The 22,387-nt window shown below is 35.4% G+C and overlaps 1 protein-coding gene across 7 annotated transcripts in view; it reads left to right on the plus strand.

The window, feature by feature from the left end:
- The window catches only part of STIM2 (stromal interaction molecule 2), a 161,180-nt gene extending 142,759 nt beyond the window's left edge, over positions 1 to 18,421 (plus strand). For 3 of the 7 annotated variants that reach the window (XM_063705228.1, XM_055385890.2, XM_031010393.3), the window contains 6 exons: positions 1,761 to 1,928; positions 2,211 to 2,234; positions 2,656 to 2,756; positions 2,993 to 3,231; positions 11,934 to 12,207; positions 16,746 to 18,421. In XM_063705228.1, coding sequence (XP_063561298.1) covers positions 1,761 to 1,928; positions 2,211 to 2,234; positions 2,656 to 2,756; positions 2,993 to 3,231; positions 11,934 to 12,207; positions 16,746 to 17,223 — 1,284 coding nt within the window. In that variant the 3' untranslated portion in view covers positions 17,224 to 18,421. Of the gene's footprint in view, positions 1 to 1,760; positions 1,929 to 2,210; positions 2,235 to 2,655; positions 2,757 to 2,992; positions 3,232 to 11,933; positions 12,208 to 13,616; positions 13,883 to 15,225; positions 15,293 to 16,745 lie in introns of those variants that run through there. The other 4 variants (XM_055385891.2, XM_055385892.2, XM_055385889.2 and 1 more) reach the window with 4 other exon arrangements.
- Positions 18,422 to 22,387: the final 3,966 nt, after the last annotated feature.

The following is a 22,387-nucleotide window of genomic DNA, read 5'->3' on the forward strand; positions in this document are numbered from 1 at the left end:
AAATATATAAGTAGTTTTTATGTTAAATGTGTTTCCTTTGAGCTCTTTTAGGGGAAATACATTTATGGAAATATTAAGAAAAATCTATGATTAAAGAGAGTAACTTGAATGAATTTTGTTGAGATTCTCTGTATAATTCCTTGGAAGTGAAAATTGTATAGAAATTTTAGCTTTAAAATCTTCTGAGAAGAAGGGCTTGCGGACTTACATTTTGTGGTGTTATGCAGGTCTGCATGAACCTGAGCTTAAATTTTATCTCCCTGAGAGATTAGCAGGGACGCCACACAGCTTACCTAACTGACTTATTGAAAGCAGTATTGTCCCAAGCCGTTGCAGTTAGTTATGTAGGCAGATGTTGCTCGGGATTTGTTTGCAGTGAGTTAGTGCTCTTCCCCTTACTTTAATGTGTCTTTTTGAACTGTCACCTAGTGTTGCATTGTGAATTTTATTTTTAATTTTGGAATCTTAAAATATATTTTTCTACGCAATTCTTTGTTTTCACACTAACTGACAGCTGTTCTATTTCTTTATCAGAAGTTTGTGTATAGTACTCTTGTTGGTTTATTCTGGCACACTATAAAGTTTATTCAAATAAGTTGGGTTTGTTCAGATCAAACATTCCTTTGCTCTTCAGTGTCCTTAGTTAGCTTTGGGGAAAATTAATCTGCGGGGTGGTGCTCGACACGCAGGATGCTCCGTAGTCGCTCGTAGCTTTGCCTCAAGGTCTTGAGTGTGAGTGTATGTGCACAATTTCATAATTACATCCTGTATCTTTATATATCTTTAGTTTGAAAGCTCTTGCTAGTTTTTAAGTAAATCATTCCAAGAATGAATTATCTATTCCTTTTGTGTCTTTCCTTAGTGAGGCTTTCTTTATGATACTTTTTCTTAGCACTTATCACCTAACCACCAAGCATTTTTGTTTTTTCTCTGCTTATTGTCTGGCTCCATTAAAGGGCAGGTGGAAGAAATACTATGACCTCGTTATACTGAAGACTATGCATAGTTTCTCATGAGAAAAATCAAGTAGACTCTCAGAATCTGTTTTCTCAAAATCTGTACATGCTCTGCAGATGTTCACTTAGCTAGTTTCTGGTATATTCAAAGCAGTGAATTACGTAGCAGAAGTGGTAAACCAGACAATAATAGGCAGATATACTTGGAAACAGTAAGAAATAACTGGCCATAAAGAGGATGTCATGAAAAACTACAGAAAAATACAATTTTTAAAAAGTGAGTATATAGTGAAGGAGCTACAGTAGGCTCTTCTGGAAACATTAGGAGGAGGAGTAGAACATGTATCCACCCAATTTTGGACATTTCTTTATATAATACTTCATAAATGAAATATGCATTATGGGAAAAATGTGATCAGTTTTAATTTGTATATACCCTTGATTTTTTTCCCCCCTCAGTGAGTCTGGTTTTCATAATATACAAAACTAAATATTGCAACTTAAGATGTAAATAAGCCCTCTCTACCCTCCTTCACAACTTTGCTTAGTGGATTTAAGATGCACTTGAAGCTCAGCCTTCTTTTTTTTTTTTTTTTTTTTTTTTGAGACAGAGTCTCGCTCTGTTGTCAGCCTTAATTTTAATGCTAGAAATCTACTGTATTTAGACTTTGCAGTTTAAAACGATGTTTACAAAGAGCATAATTAAAATAGCTTTTTTTTTTTTTTAGTTTGGTTTCTAAAAAATATTTTAATCCTTCCTTCCTCCTTCTCTCCTTTCTTGCCTCCTTCCTTTCCTTCTTCTAGGTTCGCATGGCTCTGAAAAAGGCCGAAAAAGAATTTGAACTGAGAAGTAGTTGGTCTGTTCCAGATGCACTTCAGAAATGGCTTCAGTTAACACATGAAGTAGAAGTGCAATACTACAATATTAAAAGACAAAACGCTGAAATGCAGCTAGCTATTGCTAAAGATGAGGTACTCTCTTGTATTTCAAAATTTACTAAATTTGTTTCTTAGGCTGCATTCTTAGAGGGATTACTCAGCTGGGATACACAGATCTGAATAAAAGTTTTATTATTACAGATTCTTTTTTCAAACTGGAACTTATTGTGTAAATAGACTCTAGTAATCATAAGCTTTAAATTAAAATTACTGCATTTGGAGAAGTGTATACTTTTCAAAGTGACCTTATTGATTTAAACATTATTCTCTTTTATCATTATCATAAAAGTTTTATACAGAGCTTTTTTCCTCTAGGTTGCTGCTTCATATCTGATTCAGGTTAGTAGTTACTGGAAATTAATTTTGACACTTAAATTGTGTGGAATGAGAATAAGTCTTAATCTGAATTCTAGCAAAAAAATTTAAAAGCTTAGTTCACTCACTAGCACCATTGTAGTATGATATAGTTAATGTTCTTCTGTTACTTTTAGTACAAGATTCGGGTCTTCCTGAACCATAGAAATAAGAGAAAAATTCTCCAGAATAAAGTTTTGAATTACATCGATTGGCTTAGGAAAGCACGTTTTCTCCCTCGTCTGTTTTCTTTTTTGGAATGTAGGGATATCTTGGCTAGTAATTCTCTACTGGTTTTATGATTGCTAATATATTCAAAACCAAAACAAACTTTATTATGTTATATATACAAAAATATCTGTATTTTTTTCAAACCTAGCCTTATTTAGTCCTTTTCGGTTTCTAGGCAGAAAAAATTAAAAAGAAGAGAAGCACAGTCTTTGGGACTCTGCACGTTGCACACAGCTCCTCCCTAGATGAGGTAGACCACAAAATTCTGGAAGCAAAGTAAGAATGTTGTTTTCACTTTTATTTGCTTTATTGTTTATTGTGTTAAAATGAGTAATTTGTAAACAATTTATATTTATCATTTATATAATTACATAATTTACATTAGTTTTAAGAGTGGGTTATTTCTTCTTGAAATTAGTTAATTGCCATGGTCTGTTCATGTATTGCCTTTTTTCAGTGCCATATTAAAGACCTTTTGATGCAGTAAGTAATTTCTTTATTGGCTTTTCCAGGAAAGCTCTCTCTGAGTTGACAACTTGTTTACGAGAACGACTTTTTCGCTGGCAACAAATTGAGAAGATCTGTGGCTTTCAGATAGCCCATAACTCAGGACTCCCCAGCCTGACCTCTTCCCTTTATTCTGATCACAGCTGGGTGGTGATGCCCAGAGTCTCCATTCCACCCTATCCAATTGCTGGAGGAGTTGATGACTTAGATGAAGACACACCCCCAATAGTGTCACAATTTCCTGGTAAGTGGCAATTTCAACAAAAAGTGTTGGTACAGGTTTTAAAGTGATTTTCTCCTATGTCCTTTTAGGAATCATGTACTTCGAAATCTATGAGAAAAAATTTGATTTATCCTTCATTTTCTCTTTCTTTTTGTTAGTAATTTAAATATTTACTATTTGAGAATACCATATGAAATGCATATATCAATACTTTGTGTATATTTATATTATATATTTATACACACACTTTAAAGAAATCTGAATGCTTTATAAATTTGATTATTAAATGTTTATTTGAGCAACTGTTATATATAACATTATATTGTTGAATATAAGACTTTTTTAAAAACATTGCTTGTAATTAAATTGAAATGAGGAGTCACATAAAAACATAATTGACAGTAAAGATAGCACACTATAAATGCCAAATCAGTGTGGGAATGAAGTGCTGAGCTTTCAGGGAAAATATCCTTTCAAATGGCCGCTTAATGTATAGTAGGAATAAAAATTAGGGGAAGATCTTGGAAGCAGGGATTTGAATCCTAGCTCTACCACTAACTAACTCCAGGTATGTACTTGTATTATTTTGCTGGTTTTACTTCTCTGGTTTGACAGCAGACAGTTAATGCAAGGAGAGTGAGGCGGCACTCAACTCTTAAAAGAGGCAGGAAGAGTGGACAGATTGTAAATACAGCAAAACTAGAAGTGTGTGACTGCATTCATTTCGCTTGCTCCACACTGCAAGGTCATGATGGTTGCAAAGTTATGTCTAGATCTGGGCCAGCTCTGCAGTTAGAATATTGTCAGTTTGTATTTGTTTATTTGAATTATATGCACTTAAGCTTGCCAAATGCAACACTGATTCATAAGTACATGCTTTTGTTTGAAAACTATAGCTTTTAAAAGTTGAATTTCCTCCTTAAAATCCATGTTTAATATCTGAATTGTGCATGAAAGTGCATTATCTAGATTAACTAGTTTTTTTCTTTGCTTTTTAAAAAACACTTTTTGGGTTGGGGGCGGAGGTATTGGATATCCATATGTCCGTTAAAAGGAAACAATTGTACTAAATGTGAATAATTATTCTAGTTTTAAGTGATTGTGGAATACAGGCAGATTTAAACTTTTAAATCAGAAAAAAGTACAAGAGTTGATTTTAAATTTAATGTTTTAGAAATGTTGTGATCAGGCCAGGCACGGTGGCCTGTAATCCCGGCACTTTGGGAGGCTGAGGCAGGCAGGTCACTAGGTCAGGAGTTCAAGAACAGCCTGGCCAACATGATGAAATCCTGTCTCTACTAAAAATACAAAAATTAGCTGGGCGTGGTGGTGTGCGCCTGTAATCTCAGCTACTTGGGAGGCTGAGGCAGGAGAAACGCTTGAACCCTGGAGGCGGAGGCTGCAGTGAGCCGAGGTTGTGCCACTGCACTCCAGCCTGAGCGACAGAGCAAGACTCAGTCTCAAAAAAGAAAAAGAAAGAAATGCTGTGATCAAATTTATTATCTCTAAAAAATATCTCATGCCAAAGATTACAATTTGAGAGCTCTGCCTCCACCCAGTGGCACCACAGAGGTACTCCACTCTGCTTAGTTACAAAAGCCTAATTTCTGGACCTGATAAATGGGAAACTCTCGGCAATGGAAGTCTAGGGAAGGACGAAGGCTCTTCGTTTTTATACCCTCCTGAGCAGTTAAAATTTTTTTTTTACCATGGATATGTGTAAATTTTACAAGTTTGAAATAATGACAAGGAAACATGCCTGTAGTATGTTAAGAACAAAGTAAAAGGTTGTAACAATATACACAGAATAATATTGTCTATGTTTAATTATATGGAAAGAAAAAACACAGAAAATATCAATGGTTAGCTCTGTGTAGATAGGGGAATGGGTGATTGTTGTTTTCCTACTACTTTTTAAAATGTCTTTTCCTATTCTTAAATATCTGCTAAATGCTTTCCTTGGTGAGAATGTGATAACAATTTATTTAAACTTTCTTATAAAGCCATCCACACACACTTAAAGTGACTGAAAATAATATGCCTACCTACCAAAAAGATAAACAGGTTTTAACATTTTTCTTTATCTTTTTCTCTGAAATAAACTGTTACAAATACACTTAAACCACATTGCCTCCCCTTCCCCACTGTTTTAAAGTTGTGACTTATGCTAAAGCCTGTTGTACTTTTATTACATACATATATATCCATAACATTATATACAATTGTTGCATGTTTAGAAGTGTATATAAATGTTATCAAACTAGGTGATATTTTACAACTCTTTTTGCTCAAAAGTTATGTTTCAAAATTTTTTCGTGTTTATGTAGAGATGAATTAAAGTCACTGCTTCATGAGTTAACCATAACTTATATGTTTATTTATTGTATTTAAAAATCCATAGTTTATCCGTTTTTCTACTTTCTACTTTCTTGGCCCTTACAAACAATGTGCAACAAGCATCTTTACCTGTATTTCCTTGTGCATAACTTTGAGAGTTTCTCTGTGTGGACACCTAGAAATGGACTGCTGGGTCATTGGGAAGGCACCTTTTACTAGTCATTGTCAAGTTGCTCTCAAAATGGTTTACATACCCACTGTTTTATAAGGGTGCCTGTGTGCCTGTATCCTCATCAGTACTTGGAATAACCCGATTTACTTGTTTTGCAACTCGAATGGGTATGAAATGATACCTCACAATTATGAAAATTTTTATTTGCTTGATGACTGTTGAGGTTGAGTACCATTTCCTTTATTGGCATTTGTTGTTCAGATTTCTTCCTGAGTTGCTTGTTCTTGCTGTGGAATCCCTGCAAGATTCCATACTGATGTGGAAGTGTTCTTTCTATTTTCTGGTTATTTGAGAGTTGCAAATATCTTCTAAACTTTGGCTTTTTTAATGGCAAATTGTGAATCTGATTTGTGTTTTTTATGTCTTTTTCAGCAGATGATAGGTTGTTGTTTGCTCTCCTTAGAGTTTTTAAGTTTTTCTTTAATCCATTAGCCCTTTAATCCACCTAGAAGTTGTTTTTGTTCGTAGTGTGAAGTTGGAATCTAAATATATCTCTTGATATATGGGTAAACAGTTGTCTCAGCTTCATTCCTGTTCTATCCTTGCTGACTTATAATACCACTTCTTTCCATAGATACATAAGTGCTCCCAGCTCTCCCATTTTGTTTCACTGGCCCTGTTCTGCTTTAGTTTCTAGAGTTTTATAAAAAGTTTTGATATTTGATAAGACCAAGTCTTCCTTTATTGTTCAAATTCAGAATTTCTACCCTTAACTAATCTTCTGAATTTTAAGATCAGCTTATGAAATTCCATGAAAGGTTCCATTGGGTTTAAAAAATTTTTTTTGAATTTGTGAATTTATTTTTGGAGAATTATTAATAAATTCCATTTATCGAGATCTTTTATATCTTTAAGTAAAATTGATAATTTATTTTCTCTGTGCAGGTCTTGCTTTTTTTAAAAAAAGATTAATTTCTAGGTACCTTAATAAATTTTTGGTAGGTATATATGTTACCTTTCTTATAAAACTGTATTTCAGATTGCTTGTTGCTGATGAGGAAATGCCATTGGATTTGGTGTGCTGAATACAGAATACCAAATACAGAAACATATATTTAAGTATTTTATGGTAGTCTTGGATTTTTCATGTTAATACTAGTAGATTTTTTCCTTTTTATTGCCCAAGCTAAGACCTCCAGTAAAATATTGAATGAAAGTGGTGACTGCAGGCAATAGGGATTGCCATTTCTGACTTTAAAGAGAATGCTGCCAGAATTTCACCAGGAAGTTTTTTTTTTTTTTATGTTTTTGGTAGATTACTTTTAAGTTAAGGAAAGTCATTTGTATTTCTGTCTTGCTAAGAATGGTTTTTTTTGGTTAATCAGTGGATATTAAATTTTACCAAATTATTTTTCTGCGTAATTTGAAGTGATCATTCGTTTTTTATTCTACTGAATTTTAATCTGTTTAAATAAATCCTTTAAGTGTCAGTGAAACTATATTTGTCACAATGTACAATTTTTAGAATGAGTTGGGTTTGGTTCGTTATTTAGGATTTTTGCATCTTTAATCACACATTGGATTAGCCAATAATTTTTCTTCCTGACACTATCTTAGATTTTGGTATCAAGATTATATTAACATCATAAAATAAATCAAAGAGTAGTCCCCCTCTGCCCATATATGTGGTTTTGCTTTTCATGGTTTCTAGTTACCTGTGGTCAACTGTGGTCTGAAAATAGTGAGTAGAGTACAACAAGGTATTTCGAGGTGGGGGTAGGGGGAAACCACATTTACATAACTTTTATTACAGTATATTATTACAATTGTTCTTTTTTATTATCTGTTTTTAATCTCTTGCTGTGCTTAATTTATAAATTAAGCTTTAATATAGGTATGTATGCATAGGAAAAACATAGTGTGTATAGAGTTTGGGACTATCCATGGTATCAGGCATCCACTGAGGTCTTAGAATGTATCTGCCAAGGATAAGGGGGAATACTATACTCCTTATTCTTTCATTCCATTCTTTTCTACTTTTAGAGAGGCAGCAATATAAAGTAGGGTTAAGATGTGGAATTCTGGAACAAGACTGCTTGGGTTTGATTCTTTGCTTCACCTTGTAGTAATTCTATTACCTTTTACTCAGGACACTGAGTGGGAGGCACTCTCCTGAGTTTCAGCTTCCTTTTCTGTAAAATGTAGCCTACCTTGTGGAGATATGTCAAAATTTAAATTAAGTAATACCTGTAAAACACTTGGAACCAGCCCCTGGGCTACAATAATCACCCATTAAATGGTATGATTTTTATTCTGTACCTTAAAATAGTCTAAGGTATGGATTATTTGTTCATTGAGGATTTTAAATACATTGCCTATGGATTGACCTTGATGTATATATGTTTTGGCAAGGAACAGAGTTTTAAACTATAGTATTAATTTAATTTCTTTAATGATTAAAAGTGTAGATTTATGAAGTTACATGTTTCTAGAATATTGTGTTTTATCTGAGTTTTAAAATTTATTGGCTTTAAGTTGTTTATACTATTTTATATGATTTAAAAAATCTCAGTTACATCTTTAAATTTTTTTGTTCCTAATAATTACTTATCTATATCTTCTTTTGTGTCCTTTATCAGGCTGACAGTTTGTCTATTTTATTTCACTCTTGTCGAAATCCTGTTTGTTTTGTTAATATTGTCTGTTTATTTCTGCTCTTTTATTTCCTTTCTTGGAATTTACTTTTTTACTTATTGCTTTAATATTTATACACCTCCCACATGAATTTTGAGTCTTTGTTTTCTCTCATATTATTTTAAGGCTACGAATTTTCTCTCTAAGAACCACCTTAGCCACCTCCACAAGTTTTGATATATTAATTTGATTATGATCATCAAATATTAAAAGGTTTTTAATTACTAATATGTCACTTCCTTGAAATATGAATTATCTAGAAGCATATGTTTTAATTTCCAAATATGTATGTATGTTTTGTTTTTTTGTTGTCTGTTGGGTTTTAAAAACATCTTTGCCTATTGATTTCTACTTGTGCGTGATTAGAGAATAGGTTAATATGACTTTTTTTGTATTTCCTGATATTTGCCTTGTGACTTAGTATTTATTGGTCATATATTTTAATGGTTCTGTCTATATCTGGAAATTACATTTTCTTAATTGTTAGTTACAGGGTACTATACAGTCTGTTAAATCAGGTGTTACGATAAAATCTTCTGTATACTTATACATTTTTGTCTGTTCTTCTATGAGTTGCAGAGAGATGTTTGTTAAAATCTCCCATGGTGGTCAGTTTCTCCTTACAATTCTGCCCATTTCTGTTTTATATAGTTTGTACTAAGTTATATTGGTGAATACAAGTTCAGGTATAATACCTTCTTTACAGATTTAACTGTTCCTTTTATAGTTATGTGGACACTGCTTTATGGCTAATACTTTTTGCCTTTAAGTTTATACTACCTGATATTGAAATACCTATAATAGCTTTCTTTTGATTAATATTTGCCTAGTGTATCTTTTTCACGTTCTTCAAAATTTTTCCATTATTAGACACTAGATATATCTCTATAAGAAAATAGCAGTAACTGGTTTTATTTTGTATCCTATTTGAGAATATGTTTCTGGCTAAGTCAAATTTAATCCAAATATATTGACTCTCCTTGCTGATCTGTTTGAATTTATCTCTGGAATCTTGTGGTTTCTGTTTTTCACACCTTTTATCTTCTCTCATTCTCTTGAACAATTCAGGATCTTCAGAGGCTTTAATTTTAGCCACTGCTCTCCCATCTTAAATTATGTGTTAACGTTGTCTGGTATTTTGTTTCAAATGTCTCTCAAAACAGTCACTGTTTTTGTTGTTTCTTTCAGTCATAATTTAGATATACTTATGTGTTTATTTCTCTGTTTATCATTGCCTTTTGCTTGTTATTCATTTCTCTTTTTTCTTTCTTAAAAATATGTTCTTCAGTAAAAGCTACTTCAGTGAGCAACTGGGAATGATAAATTCTCTTAGTCTTTGCCTGAAAATACTTTATTTTCAGTCTCACTTGAAAGTAATAATGTAACTAGATATAAAATTCCAGATTAACAATTAGTTTTCAATAATTATTTCTCAGTTATTTTGAAGTTGTCGTTGTTGCTGTTGAGAAGTTTGTAGTCAGTCAACTTGGTTCGGGTTCTTTTTAGATAAGCTGCCATTTCTCTGATTGCTTGAAAAATATTCTCATTGTCTTTGTTGTCATATGGTTTCCCTATAATATGATTGGGTGTGGATTTAAACAGTTTTTTTTTTGTTGCTAATATTTGGTGTGTTTCTTGAATCTGAAGGATGTGTCTTTTATCAGTTCTGAAAAAAAACACTAGCCATTATCTCTTTGAATATTATTTTTTCTTCATGCCTTCTGGAATATTAGTTATGTAGAGATATTAGTACTAATATTAGTTTATTAGTTATATATTGCATGTTATCTTCCACATTTCTTAATCTTTCTTTTTATAGTCTTTTTATCTATCTATGCTGCATTTAGAGACATTTCCTCAGATCTGCCTTCTAGCTTACTAATTATTTCTTCAGTTCTAGTTTTAACTCATCCTTTGAATTTTTAACTCTAATTACTGTTTTTCATTTCTATTAGTTATCTTTGATTCTTCATCAACTCTATGTTTTAATGCTTTCTTTTCTCATGTTTTCAATTTATTGTTATATAGTTTCATGATGTAAAAAAATCCCTATTTTTTCGTTTTCATTTGATAATCCTCTTATTTGATATTCTTGGTCAATTGTTACAGCAGTTTCTTGTGTTTGCATAGTGGATTGCTTTCTCTCTCCTGTTTTATAGTGTTTTACTTAGCTATTGTTAAGGAGATTGGCATTATTCCACCCTGGAAAATACTGTGTGAGTGGTAAAGTGCCCCTCAAAATGCCTTTCTTTGCTTCTGGCAGTAGTTTCAAGGATATCACCAAGTTGGGAGCAGTTTTTTATGTTAACTCTTTGGAATACAGTTTCATAGACCCTCTGGTAGTATGAACTTGCACTCCAATCTAATATGAGATGTAGGCTCAGAGTATTGAGTTTTTCACAGAAGCCCTTTAAAATGGCTATATTTAGAGATCTTGAAATAAAATAAATTTGCTTGCTCATTGGTTAGAATTTTACCCTTTCACTGAGGAATGTAGCCCTTCTAGGTCCAGGCTTTTATCCAGAGCACTGACTCATTATTCCAATACCTAACGTGGGCCCAAAGCCTAATCTTACAAGTGAAGTTGCCCATGCTGATGATGGGTTGTAAGGACCAGTAAGAGAGAGAATGTCCAGGAAGTGACTAGTGAAGTGGAGGTGGAAGATTCAGTCATGTCCCTTAATAGTGTTCGCTTCAGCAGGAATGCATTTGTATAAAAGGATGTAGAAGTAAGGGTGTGCAGACAGTACTGGGGAGCGAAGCCACCCACGTTTTGTTCTGATGCTATAGCATCTGAACCATGCAGGAGCGAACAGCTTCAGCTTGAGAAGGTTGTTATTAGGTGAGTTATGTTCGTTCAGTTAAGAGTAAGAAATAGAATGCCCATTTAGTGAGGACATTGAAGATGTAGGGGAAGTTTGTTTACCCACCTGCATGAGTCTCGACTGAGAATGGTAGCAGAAATAGTTGGATCTAAGACTTCTGTTTAGTTCCACAGTAGTGGGTGTTCAAGAAACAAGTTTTGCTCTGAACTCTGCCTAACCAGCTGTGAGACTGTGCATACAGTAGTTAAGTGATTTCCTTGATTTAAAACTGATTGAGTTCAAAGAACTTGTGATATTTCAAGAGACACCACTGCAGCCTACTTTATTCTGTTGTCCTTTCTTTATGTTAACAGTCATAAAAAATTTGTGATACAATACAGGTTTTTAAATTTAAAGATTTGTTGTCTTAGGTAAATTTTTAAGCCTTTTTGGTTAGTACATTTAGATTTTCTGTTAAAGCCTCATGTTTATGTTCACTTCTGTTTGTTTTTTAAACCTGTTTTTTTTTTGTTTCTATTTCTTAACTTTCCTAGTGTAGGTAGTAGAGAATGGTAATAACTGTACAGTAACTTCAATAAAGGGAGATGAAACAGTGACATATTAGTGACATCAGTTCTCTTGTGTGTATGTATTTGTGGTGACTGTAAAGGGAACCCTGGACTTCATGAGCATGTTTCTTTCTTGGTGTTTTTCAGGGACCATGGCTAAACCTCCTGGATCATTAGCCAGAAGCAGCAGCCTGTGCCGTTCACGCCGCAGCATTGTGCCGTCCTCGCCTCAGCCTCAGCGAGCTCAGCTTGCTCCACACGCTCCCCACCCGTCACACCCTCGGCACCCTCACCACCCCCAACACACACCACACTCCTTGCCTTCCCCTGATCCAGATATCCTCTCAGTGTCAAGTTGCCCTGCGCTTTATCGAAATGAAGAGGAGGAAGAGGCCATTTACTTCTCTGCTGAAAAGCAATGGTATTGGCAGTGAATAATCTACAGGGCATGTTGGGGCTGGGTTGGGGGTAAGGTGTGAGGAGGGGGCGGGAGGAGTGGTGCATGTTTCCATTTTCTGTTGCTACATATCAAGGTACCACAGACTTTGCAGCCTCAGACATCACCCATTTTTTAGCTCTTAGTTCTGTACATCAGAATTCCAAGCCTGGTGTGACTGGGGTTTTTGCTCAGGGCCTTACAAGGCTAAAATCTTGGTGTTGGCCAGGCTGCATTCTCATCTGGAGCTTGCAGTTCTCAAAGTTCATGTGGTTGTGGCGAACTTCATTTCCTGTGGCTCCAGGACGGAGGTCCCCGTGTCTGTGCTTTCTGTCAGCTGCATGGCGGCTGCTCTCAGGTCCTGGAGGGTGTCCACTGTTCCTTGCCACAGGATCTCCATCTTCAAAGCCAGCAATAGAGAATTTCTCTGCTGTAGATTCCTCCTTTACTTTGAGTCTCCAACTTCCGTCTCTCTGATCTCTAGACTAAAATGTAAAAGGCTTCCCTGGATAATAATCTCTATATTAACATCAACTAGTTTGGGGCCTTAATTTTATCTTCAGAATCCCTTTACAGCAGCATCTATTTTTATGTTTGATTGGAAAACTGGAAGAAGGTGTGTGTACACCAGGGGCTGGGAATTTGGGAGCCATCTTAGAATTCTGTCTACCACAGACATGTAGGTAGATATTTTGAGATGTAACTGCTTAGAGGTCACTGGACACAGTTGACTCAGATCTCAGAGCATAAACTTGTCATGAACAATTTTATATGTAAAATGGAAAAGCATGAGCTTGAATATACTTGAACACGAAGAAATATCGGATATGACTGACTTAAAAATATTTGTTGTCACTTAATGATTTATTCTGTTATGTGCTGGTACTTGCTAACACGTAAGCAGTATCATATGCCAAAGGTTTAAGAAAATGTCAGGAACTTAGAAAAGTAAATTAGTAACTTAACAAAATGGGCGTAGCAGCAGTGTATTTCAGTCCAACTTAATGACATCAGTGCTCCATGAAACTCTTAATTTGAGGAGCTCTGTTCTTAAACCACGTTCCTCTTTAAAAGCAGTATGGTATTGAGTGTTAGTTTCAGGTATTGCCACTGAGTAGCTATGTGTCCCCAAAGGCTTTACCCTCTTCTATGAGAAGCAAAAGGGAGTGGTCCACACTCTTTATCATGTGACTCTTTAGGTGACATTATCATCAATAATCATTTTTCATTCATAATTATCTAGTAGTAAAAGAAAATTTTATGATTTGCAAGTGATCAGTGCAGCATATTCCTAAGGAGATAATGCAGGCTTTATATCTTCATTGCAGTTGGAGAATCTGATGCGACTTTGCTTGGTTAACACTTTATGACTAGCTTTTCGTCTGTCTTTGCAGTATGATCATAGTCACCAGCAAGATGCCTTTACTGACAGAACTGGTCTTGTGTGGTTTCTGGAAATCAGAAGGAAAACTCGAGAGCTGCACTGTCTAATAAAACTTCCTGCATTGATGGAACGTTCAGTTCTCATTTCAATAGCAATGTCAAAATTTCATAGCTAGCTCTCATAAATAAGAGAATAATTTGAATTTGGAAAACTTTTCTTCCTCTTCATTTTCAGTCTCTCCTCTATTGAACCACCAGAATCCTTACAAAATAATAATGTTGAATATTTACTGATTTTTTTTTTTTTTTTTTGTGAGACGGAGTCTCGCTCTGTTGGAATGTTCTGTGCCTTATGCACATATATGCTCATTTAAACCTCATTTTGAGTTTTCGTACATGTGAATTCAACTCCATGTCACTCTGGGGAAAAAAAGAAATAGAAAAAAATAGCATAAGTGGTACAGATAGTTCAACATTCCAAAGAGTATGTACTCTGCAAGAAAATAAAATTTGAAGTTGTATTATATCTTATTATCCAAGTCAGATTAGTTATGCAGAAGAAGCAACACTTTGGATTATTGTCATTACGCAATTCAAATGTTAGAACTAGAAGGTAACATTAGTGATTAATCAAATTTTCTTACTTTAACAGATAGGAAAATTGAGACCTCAAGAGATCAAGTGATTTACTGAGGCTTTTACAACTGATTAATGGTAGGACCATCTTAGGAACCCAAGTCTCCTGACTTAAATCAGTATTCTTTTCACACATTGTTTAGAGTTTAGAGGCTAGTTTTAAAAATATTTTTAGCCTAGCTTAGAATTTCACACACAACGCAGCCAAGCCACATAGCAGAAGAGAAAATATTCATAAAATTATAACTGAATCAGCTTCTGACTTTGGAAGCTGAACAGCTTCAGGGAACAGTGATATATTCTGTTCAATTAAGGGACAGCCATTCCAAAAAAAGGCTTTGCAGAAATGCCTCTATCCATGATTGATTTCTGAGTCTGATCATTTCCTCATGTCTGAACTGCTTCTTGCTTTCTGTTAGCACTACCCATTATTGAATTATAAAAGCATTTGAGAATTATGCAGCACACGTAGGTGTATTATGTGAAACCCTAATTAGGTCGTTATTTAGGGGATTTTGTACCTTTCGAGAGCTTGTAGTGCAGTAAAGACGATCTTTATAGACATATGTGAGTAAAGTACATAGAAATGACTAAATTCAGCAATCTTAATATGTATCTAAAATGTGGTATTAACAGAATATTCATCAAAATTAAGTGCCAGACCTCCAGTAAATGTGTACATCAGTAACATGAAAATGATATTAATCATAGGCCATCTAAGGTAAGAGATCATTTAGTTTATTCATTTTGTAAATACGAATTTAGTCCTTGCTATGAGAGGTGCATTTGCCTATAACATGAGCTTCCGAGACAAGTGAGACAAGGACCTGGCCTAGTTCCAGCTGCTGGGTTATAATCATATGTGCTCTTGCCTTTCTGTTCTGCCTTCAGCTCTGTTCCCTTCTCACACTATATTTCTTTTGCCACTTTTTACCTTGACTCTCCCTTTCATTTCTCAATCATTTCCTTTCATGGAGTGAACAGTATTCACCTTGGGCTCGGTGCGTGCAAAAGTGAATGAGACTAAGTAGTAAAGCTCTCAAAAAAAAAAGTGAGTAAGATGTGATCCCTGTTCTTTAATATCTCACTCTGTTCGTTCATTCATTCATTCACCCACCCTTCCATTCATTCATCCAACACATTTTTATGAAGTACCTACCATAAGCTTGCCACTCTTCTAGTGCAGAGAAGACAGAAGTTAATAAGGCTCCTTGTCCTTATTTATTTCTTTTTTTCTGGGATTCTGCCTATAAACAAGTTAATATAAAATATCATTTTAGGTTTTGGTAAGTTTTGGGGTTGCAAACAAAGACAGGTAAAAGGAAAGAGAATGCTGTTTCAGACAAGGTGGTTAGGGTAGGCAGCAGTAACCTGCGTACCCTGGAGAAGTAAGCCACGTGGAGATGGAGAGTAGATAACACCAAGCAGAGGGAACAGCAAATGCAGGGCCCTGAGGGGTCTCGAGGTTGGCATGTTACAGGAACACAAGGGAGTGTGCAGTTGGAGACAGCCAGGGACCACATGTACATGGCCTGGTACGCTTTGACAAGGACTTTGGATCTTACTCTGAGTATGAGAGAAAGCACTGGGAAGTTTCGAGTAAGTGAATGATATGTTTTGCTTGAGTTTTTAAAAATCACTTTAATGGCTGTGTAGAGAAGTAACTGGGAGGGAAGAATGAGAATGAAAGCAGGGAGACCAATTAGGAAGCCGTTGCAGTCATTTAGTTGAGTTCCTGGCTGTTGCAGAGGAAGGATGGGAGCAGGGGACATAATAAGGAATGGTGGATTTGAGAGAGATTTGAAGGAATGGGTGATGGCATTTACTATATGTTGGTTTTGGGGTTACAAATTTATTTTTCCACTGTGGAGAAAAGGAGGAAAACATTCAAAAGTAAGAATGCTGTGAGAATTTACTGAATGTCTGTTTTTTTTAAAAATAGCATCATATGTTTGCCCCTCCCCTCCACTGCCATACTCTGATGTGCCTCGATTCCCTGCCCCCCTTTTAAATTTGGTAGAACTTATATTTTAGTGTAATTCCTTTCATGTATATTTCTTCCTTCCTAACAAAGCTATAGTTCATCAAGTTAACGACAAAGGGAGAGGCAGTGACTAAAATTCATCTTTTAAAATAGTGTTAACTCTGATTTAGAAAGAAAAATAGTATTGAAACAAAACATAAAAGTAGCTGAGATGATAGCTGAATCACCCGTAAAATTTAACATTTTAATTTATTTGACAAAAAGGAGGTGTAACTTATATTGTCTGTAGTTTGTAAGATTTCTTTATTATGGTTTATGTTAAAAATCCAGCATTGAGTTTTGAGAAGCCATATTATTTAAAGAAGTAATGTTCTAATTTTGCTGAAATGTATGTAGAATCATATCATTTCCCTCTTTTAAATTTCAAAAAGCAATGAAAGTTGTTTTAGTTAGAATGTCTGCTAGTACTCTTAAGAACATACTGATTTAAAATTTGTACCTTTGTTTGTGTTTCATTCAGGGAAGTGCCAGACACAGCTTCAGAATGTGACTCCTTAAATTCTTCCATTGGAAGGAAACAGTCTCCTCCTTTAAGCCTCGAGATATACCAAACATTATCTCCACGAAAGATATCAAGAGATGAGGTGTCCCTAGAGGATTCCTCCCGAGGGGATTCGCCTGTAACTGTGGATGTGTCTTGGGGTTCTCCAGACTGTGTAGGTCTGACAGAAACTAAGAGTATGATCTTCAGTCCTGCAAGCAAAGTGTACAATGGCATTTTGGAGAAATCCTGTAGCATGAACCAGCTTTCCAGTGGCATCCCGGTGCCTAAACCTCGCCACACATCATGTTCCTCAGCTGGCAACGACAGTAAACCAGTTCAGGAAGCCCCAAGTGTTGCCAGAATAAGCAGCATCCCACATGACCTTTGTCATAATGGAGAGAAAAGCAAAAAGCCATCAAAAATCAAAAGCCTTTTTAAGAAGAAATCTAAGTGAACTGGCTGACTTGATGGAATCATGTTCAAGTGGCATCTGTAAACTATTATCCCCCACCCTCCACTCCCCACCTTTTTTTTGGTTTAATTTTAGGAATGTGACTCCATTGGGGCTTTCCAGGCCGGATGCCATAGTGGAACATCCAGAAGGGCAACTGTCTACTGTCTGCTTATTTAAGTGACTATATATAATCAATTCATCAAGCCAGTTATTACTGAAAAATCATTGAAATGAGACAGTTTACAGTCATTTCTGCCTATTTATTTCTGCTTTGTTCTCAGTGATGTATATGCAACATTTTGTTGAAAGCCACTATGGACTTACAAGCTTTAATGGACTCGTAAGCCAGCATGGGCTTGCAAAAATTTCTTGTTTACCAGAGCATCTTCTTATCTTTCCACAGAGCTATTTACATCCTGGACTATATAACTTAAAAGAAGTAAAACTAATTGCACTACTGTTTTCCAGACTGGAAAAAAAAAAATCTCTGCAAGTGAAACTGTATAGAGTTTATAAAATGACTATGGATAGGGGACTGTTTTCACTTTTAGATCAAAATGGTTTTTTAAGTAGAACCTAGGGTTTCTAATTGACTTGATTTCTGGAAATGAAAACCCACGCTTTTATTATGGGAAGCTTCTTGAACTGCATTTACTATTGTGAAGTTTCAAGTCCCGCTGTAAAGATCATGTTGTTTTGTTTTCCCCAGGGCTTTCACTGTGATTTACTGCATTGCAGGCTGTATGATAAAACACACATAATTTAAAGAGAGAAGGCTCTTGATTCCTTATGCAAGTGGAAGAGTTGAAACTTGATTGAAGGACTTAAAACATTCACAACCTTAAGCCGAGGTGGGGGGATATGGGGATTCAGGCAATTGTTTACACACTTTGAATAACTGCAAAGGATTTATGGTTTGTGAAAAATGTGTACTGTGGAAAAGATAATAAATTGGAGACATTATTGTGTGGGATTGTGCTGATTTTTGTTGATAACACTCCACAAAAAACACTGTATGTTTTCTGGAGAGCTGTGTAAGCTGTCTTGTTGCTTAGTTGCAATATAAGAAATAGTGATGTTTTGGACGTAAGTTGTCAACAAATTTCTATTTTATATTGTTTGTCATATTTTTATGTAGTTTGAAATGTATAAATGTTCTAATATCAAGATTAACAAATATAAATTTATGGTGCATTTAGATTGTGTTGTATTAATTTATAAAGTATGGTGTTCATTAAATTGGTGGGTTGTATAAGGGTAGCTTTTGTTGTTAAAAAACAGTAGAGAGTTAAGTTCCATATAGCAACAAAGTATGTTAACATCTAGGGAGTTTCTGCTTATACCACTTTAAAAATATGCAATCATAAGTGATTTGGTTACTGCAATGCAGATGGATGTTTGGATGAACAACTGATACATTTTAGTTAGAATGCTTTTTCAGCATTATGGCTAAAATATATGTCTAACCCAGTGCTATTTAGGTGAAAATGCTAATTGATAAACCAGAAGTTTCTTTTGAGATTTGCTTTAAAGAAATGCTTTAGTAAGAATATGAACAATTTCCTGATGTCTCCTATAAATTGTGATTGTTTATTCTATTACTATTGTTAAAAACTTGAATGGTATTTATATTGGCTGATATTTATATACTTAATAGATTGAGTTCTGTAAGGGCAAAAACGGATTGAAATGAACATAGTGTTTTGCACTAATGATAAGGTAAGATAACCTGAGAGGTAGGGTTGAGGAACAGAGGGTTGAAAGCTGTTGAAGAGGGGAAAAGTTGTGCATAAAGAACTGAAAAGGGTTCTGGAGTGTTCATTCAGAGTGAAGGGAAAACCTCATCCTTCTTTTTCTTATAAACAGACAGGAGGAGTTCTTCCCTTTGAAAATTGCAAAAGGAATGAGAACTTTGCAGTTGGATGAATAGAGAAGGGAAAAGTTGCCGGAGCACGGAGTGAAGATGGGAGGAGCTGTTAGCAAGGCCCACTGCTGCTCCTGAGTTAGAAGGGAGCTCTGGAGCAGGACCAGCTGGGGGGCCGGCACTGCTGCTTAGAGTGGAGGAGGCTGGCCAAAGGGACTGTGGGCTGTTTTCAGTCAGGGAGCGTGTGCATTGTTTGTGCTCAATTTCAGACACTCATTTATAAACAAATTCAACCAAGGGATATTTACTGCTTTATGTTGCTTATGATAATTATTTTGCATTAATACAGTATACACATTTGTAAATTCAACAGGAAATTATTGAGTTTTGGAAAGCTACAGTAATTTCTGTATTACATCATTTATGTGTGAAAAGCTGGACATTTCTGTAAGTTTTTAAAATTATCCATTTGTTACTTTAACATTTTAAAATTATGGTGTTTTCCTGATTTTAAAAGCAATATTTTCCTTACTGTAAAAAAAAAAAAAAGATCGATGATAGAAAAGTGTAAAGAAGAAAATAGCAAGCAGGTCAAATACTACTATCCAAAATAATCACTTTTAATATTTTAGTATGCTTTCTGCTAGATCTTTTTCTACATATTGATGTATATTTTACATAATTGAAATAATACTATATATTCAATTTTATATCATGCTTTTTCACTTAATATAAGCATTATCCCAACATCATTAAAAAACTTCATGAGCAACATTTTAATGACTGTATAATAATATGCTATTGTATAGATTTACCATAATCTTTTGAAGTATTCTGTCATTAAACATTTGGCTGTTTCTAAATTTCTGATATGTGGAGTAAGAGCATTTCACATTTATTGAGCACTCTATATGCCAGGCACTGTTCTACACTCTTAATTTATATTCTCATTTAATCTTTACACCAACTCTGTCAGGTAGGTACTTTTATTATTATTACCATTTTACTGATGAAACTAAGCCCAAAAAGTCAACTTGCTGATGGTCATATAGCTAGTTAGTGATAGAGCCATGTTCTTAATTTCTAAGTCATACTGCATAAAGTCTAATCAACACTTTGGTTTCCTAGGGCATATAGTTTTAGAAGTTTACAGAAAAATATAAGGATTTTTAGTTACATTTTAATATATATGTACCTGTGTATGTATATATACACACATGTAGTCTCACATGCCTTGGACATAACTTTTTAAGGTTTCTTATTCATATAACCATGTTGATAACCACCCTCCATTCAATGTTTGAATGTGTATGAGTGCCCTTTGACTTCACACTACCTTTTCCGAATTACCATTTGGTTAAAACTTTGTTAATTTAATAGGTAAATAATGTCTAATAAGGTTGGAAGGTTTTTTTCGTGTTTTCTTAGCCTTGTGTATTTTTTATTTTAGTGAGTTGTTTGTTTTTGTGCCCATTAAGTTCTTGGGGTCCTACTGTTTTTCTAAATCTTTGGCACAGTTAGCTAGTCTTTGAAATATAGCTATTCTTGTATTCTTCGTTTACTAACTATTCAGTGATTTCAAAAAATGATACGTGTATTTTTCATAGTGATTTTAAAAGTAAATGAAAGAAAACCTAGATTTAAGTTTTAGTCTTATTGATCTCCTGATTTGGGGTCTTGAATGGAAGAGTTTCACATTGTTTATATGGTCAAGGTGGATTTTCCCCAAAAAATTACAGGCAAGAGACAATATAGGATCTGCTTAACTCATTCAACAAATGTTTAATAGTCTACCACATACCAAGCACCATGATAAACTCTGAAGGTATAACGACTAAGGTGACAGGTGCCTTCTTTAAAGGAACTTGCTATCTAATAGAGGAGACAGATCAGTCAGAAGTCCTTGTAATGAGTGGAGTGATAGAAATGAAAAGCGAATATTGGGGAGGTGGGGCCCAGTGGGGAGAGGGATTGTATAGTTCAAAAGTATTTATTAAATCAAGGATAATTTAATGATGCTGTTTTGTTGAGGACATGGAGAGATTGGCTGTGACAGAAACATATAGGACCAAGGGCAAGTTAGTTTTAGGGTCACCAGCTCTGAGGTACTGGAAAATGTTTCCAGAATAAGAAATGTGGCTTTGTTGCTTGATTGTTCTCCACAAAAAAAGCTTTCTGTTACTTAAGATGTGTATCTGTAGCAAAAAGTACAATGACAAATTAAAAAGGGGTGTTGGGTGTGTGGGGTGTAAAACGGAGCCTGGGTGCAACAGTGAACTGCTCTACTAGAGGTTGCCTTTGACTTAAAGGTAAGAAAATGAACCTGTAAATAGGCCTGGGCATGAGACCTTGGGAAGGAGAGAGGAGGGGAAGGGTACATTTGTTGTCAACTCACCAAATCTTGTCCATTTCGTTCCCCGAATATCTCAGTGAATTCCCCGCTTCTCTACTGCCCTGGGGCTTTGTTTCTCCATTTCTCATATTATTCACTTCAAAAAGCAAACTGAACCCAGCCTCACCACCCGCTTCATCCTTTCATTGGTGAGCTCTCTAAGTTACACAGTGGATTTTCTCTGAATACAATTTTTCTATACCTTTTGTTGCCTGTGGGATAAAATATAAACTTAACCAAGACTAGCAAAGGCCCTTGATGTTCTGTACCCTGCTTACTCCTCTGGCCTCATGGCTTTTGTGGACATAACCTAATCAGTCACACAGAACTTCATGCAATTTCTGAAGTAAGGCAAGCTGCTGCTTTTGCCTGGAACGTCCCCTTCCATCTTAGGCAACTAACGCTAAACCTTTAACTCCGATATCTCTAGGAAGCCCTTCCATGCATGCCCCCAACCTGGGTGAGATACCATTTCTGTGATGTGCAGAATTTTTCTTTCCCCCCCTCTTTTTTTTTTTTTTTTTTTTGAGACAGGGTCTTACTCTTGCCTAGGCTGGAGTGCAATGGTGCCATCATGAAACACTGTCGCCTCAACTTCCCTGGGTGCTCAGGAGATCCTCACACCTCGGTCTCCGAGTAGCTGGGACTTCAGGTGTGCGCCATCACACCAGGCTTCTTTTATTATTATTATTTTTTTTTCTGAGACAGGTTCTCTTTCCCCCAAGCTGGAGTGCAGTGGCGCGATCTTGGCTCACTGCAACCTCCGCCTCCAAGGCTCAAGCGATTCTCGTGCCTCAGCCTCCCAGGTAGCTGGGATGACAGGCGCGCACCACCATGCCCAGCTATTTTTATTTTTTATTTTTTGTATTTTAGTAGAGATGGGGTTTCACCCTGTTGCCCAAGGTGGT

This window comes from Gorilla gorilla, chromosome 3, assembly GCF_029281585.2.
Source record: "Gorilla gorilla gorilla isolate KB3781 chromosome 3, NHGRI_mGorGor1-v2.1_pri, whole genome shotgun sequence".
Classification (NCBI taxonomy): domain Eukaryota; kingdom Metazoa; phylum Chordata; class Mammalia; order Primates; family Hominidae; genus Gorilla; species Gorilla gorilla.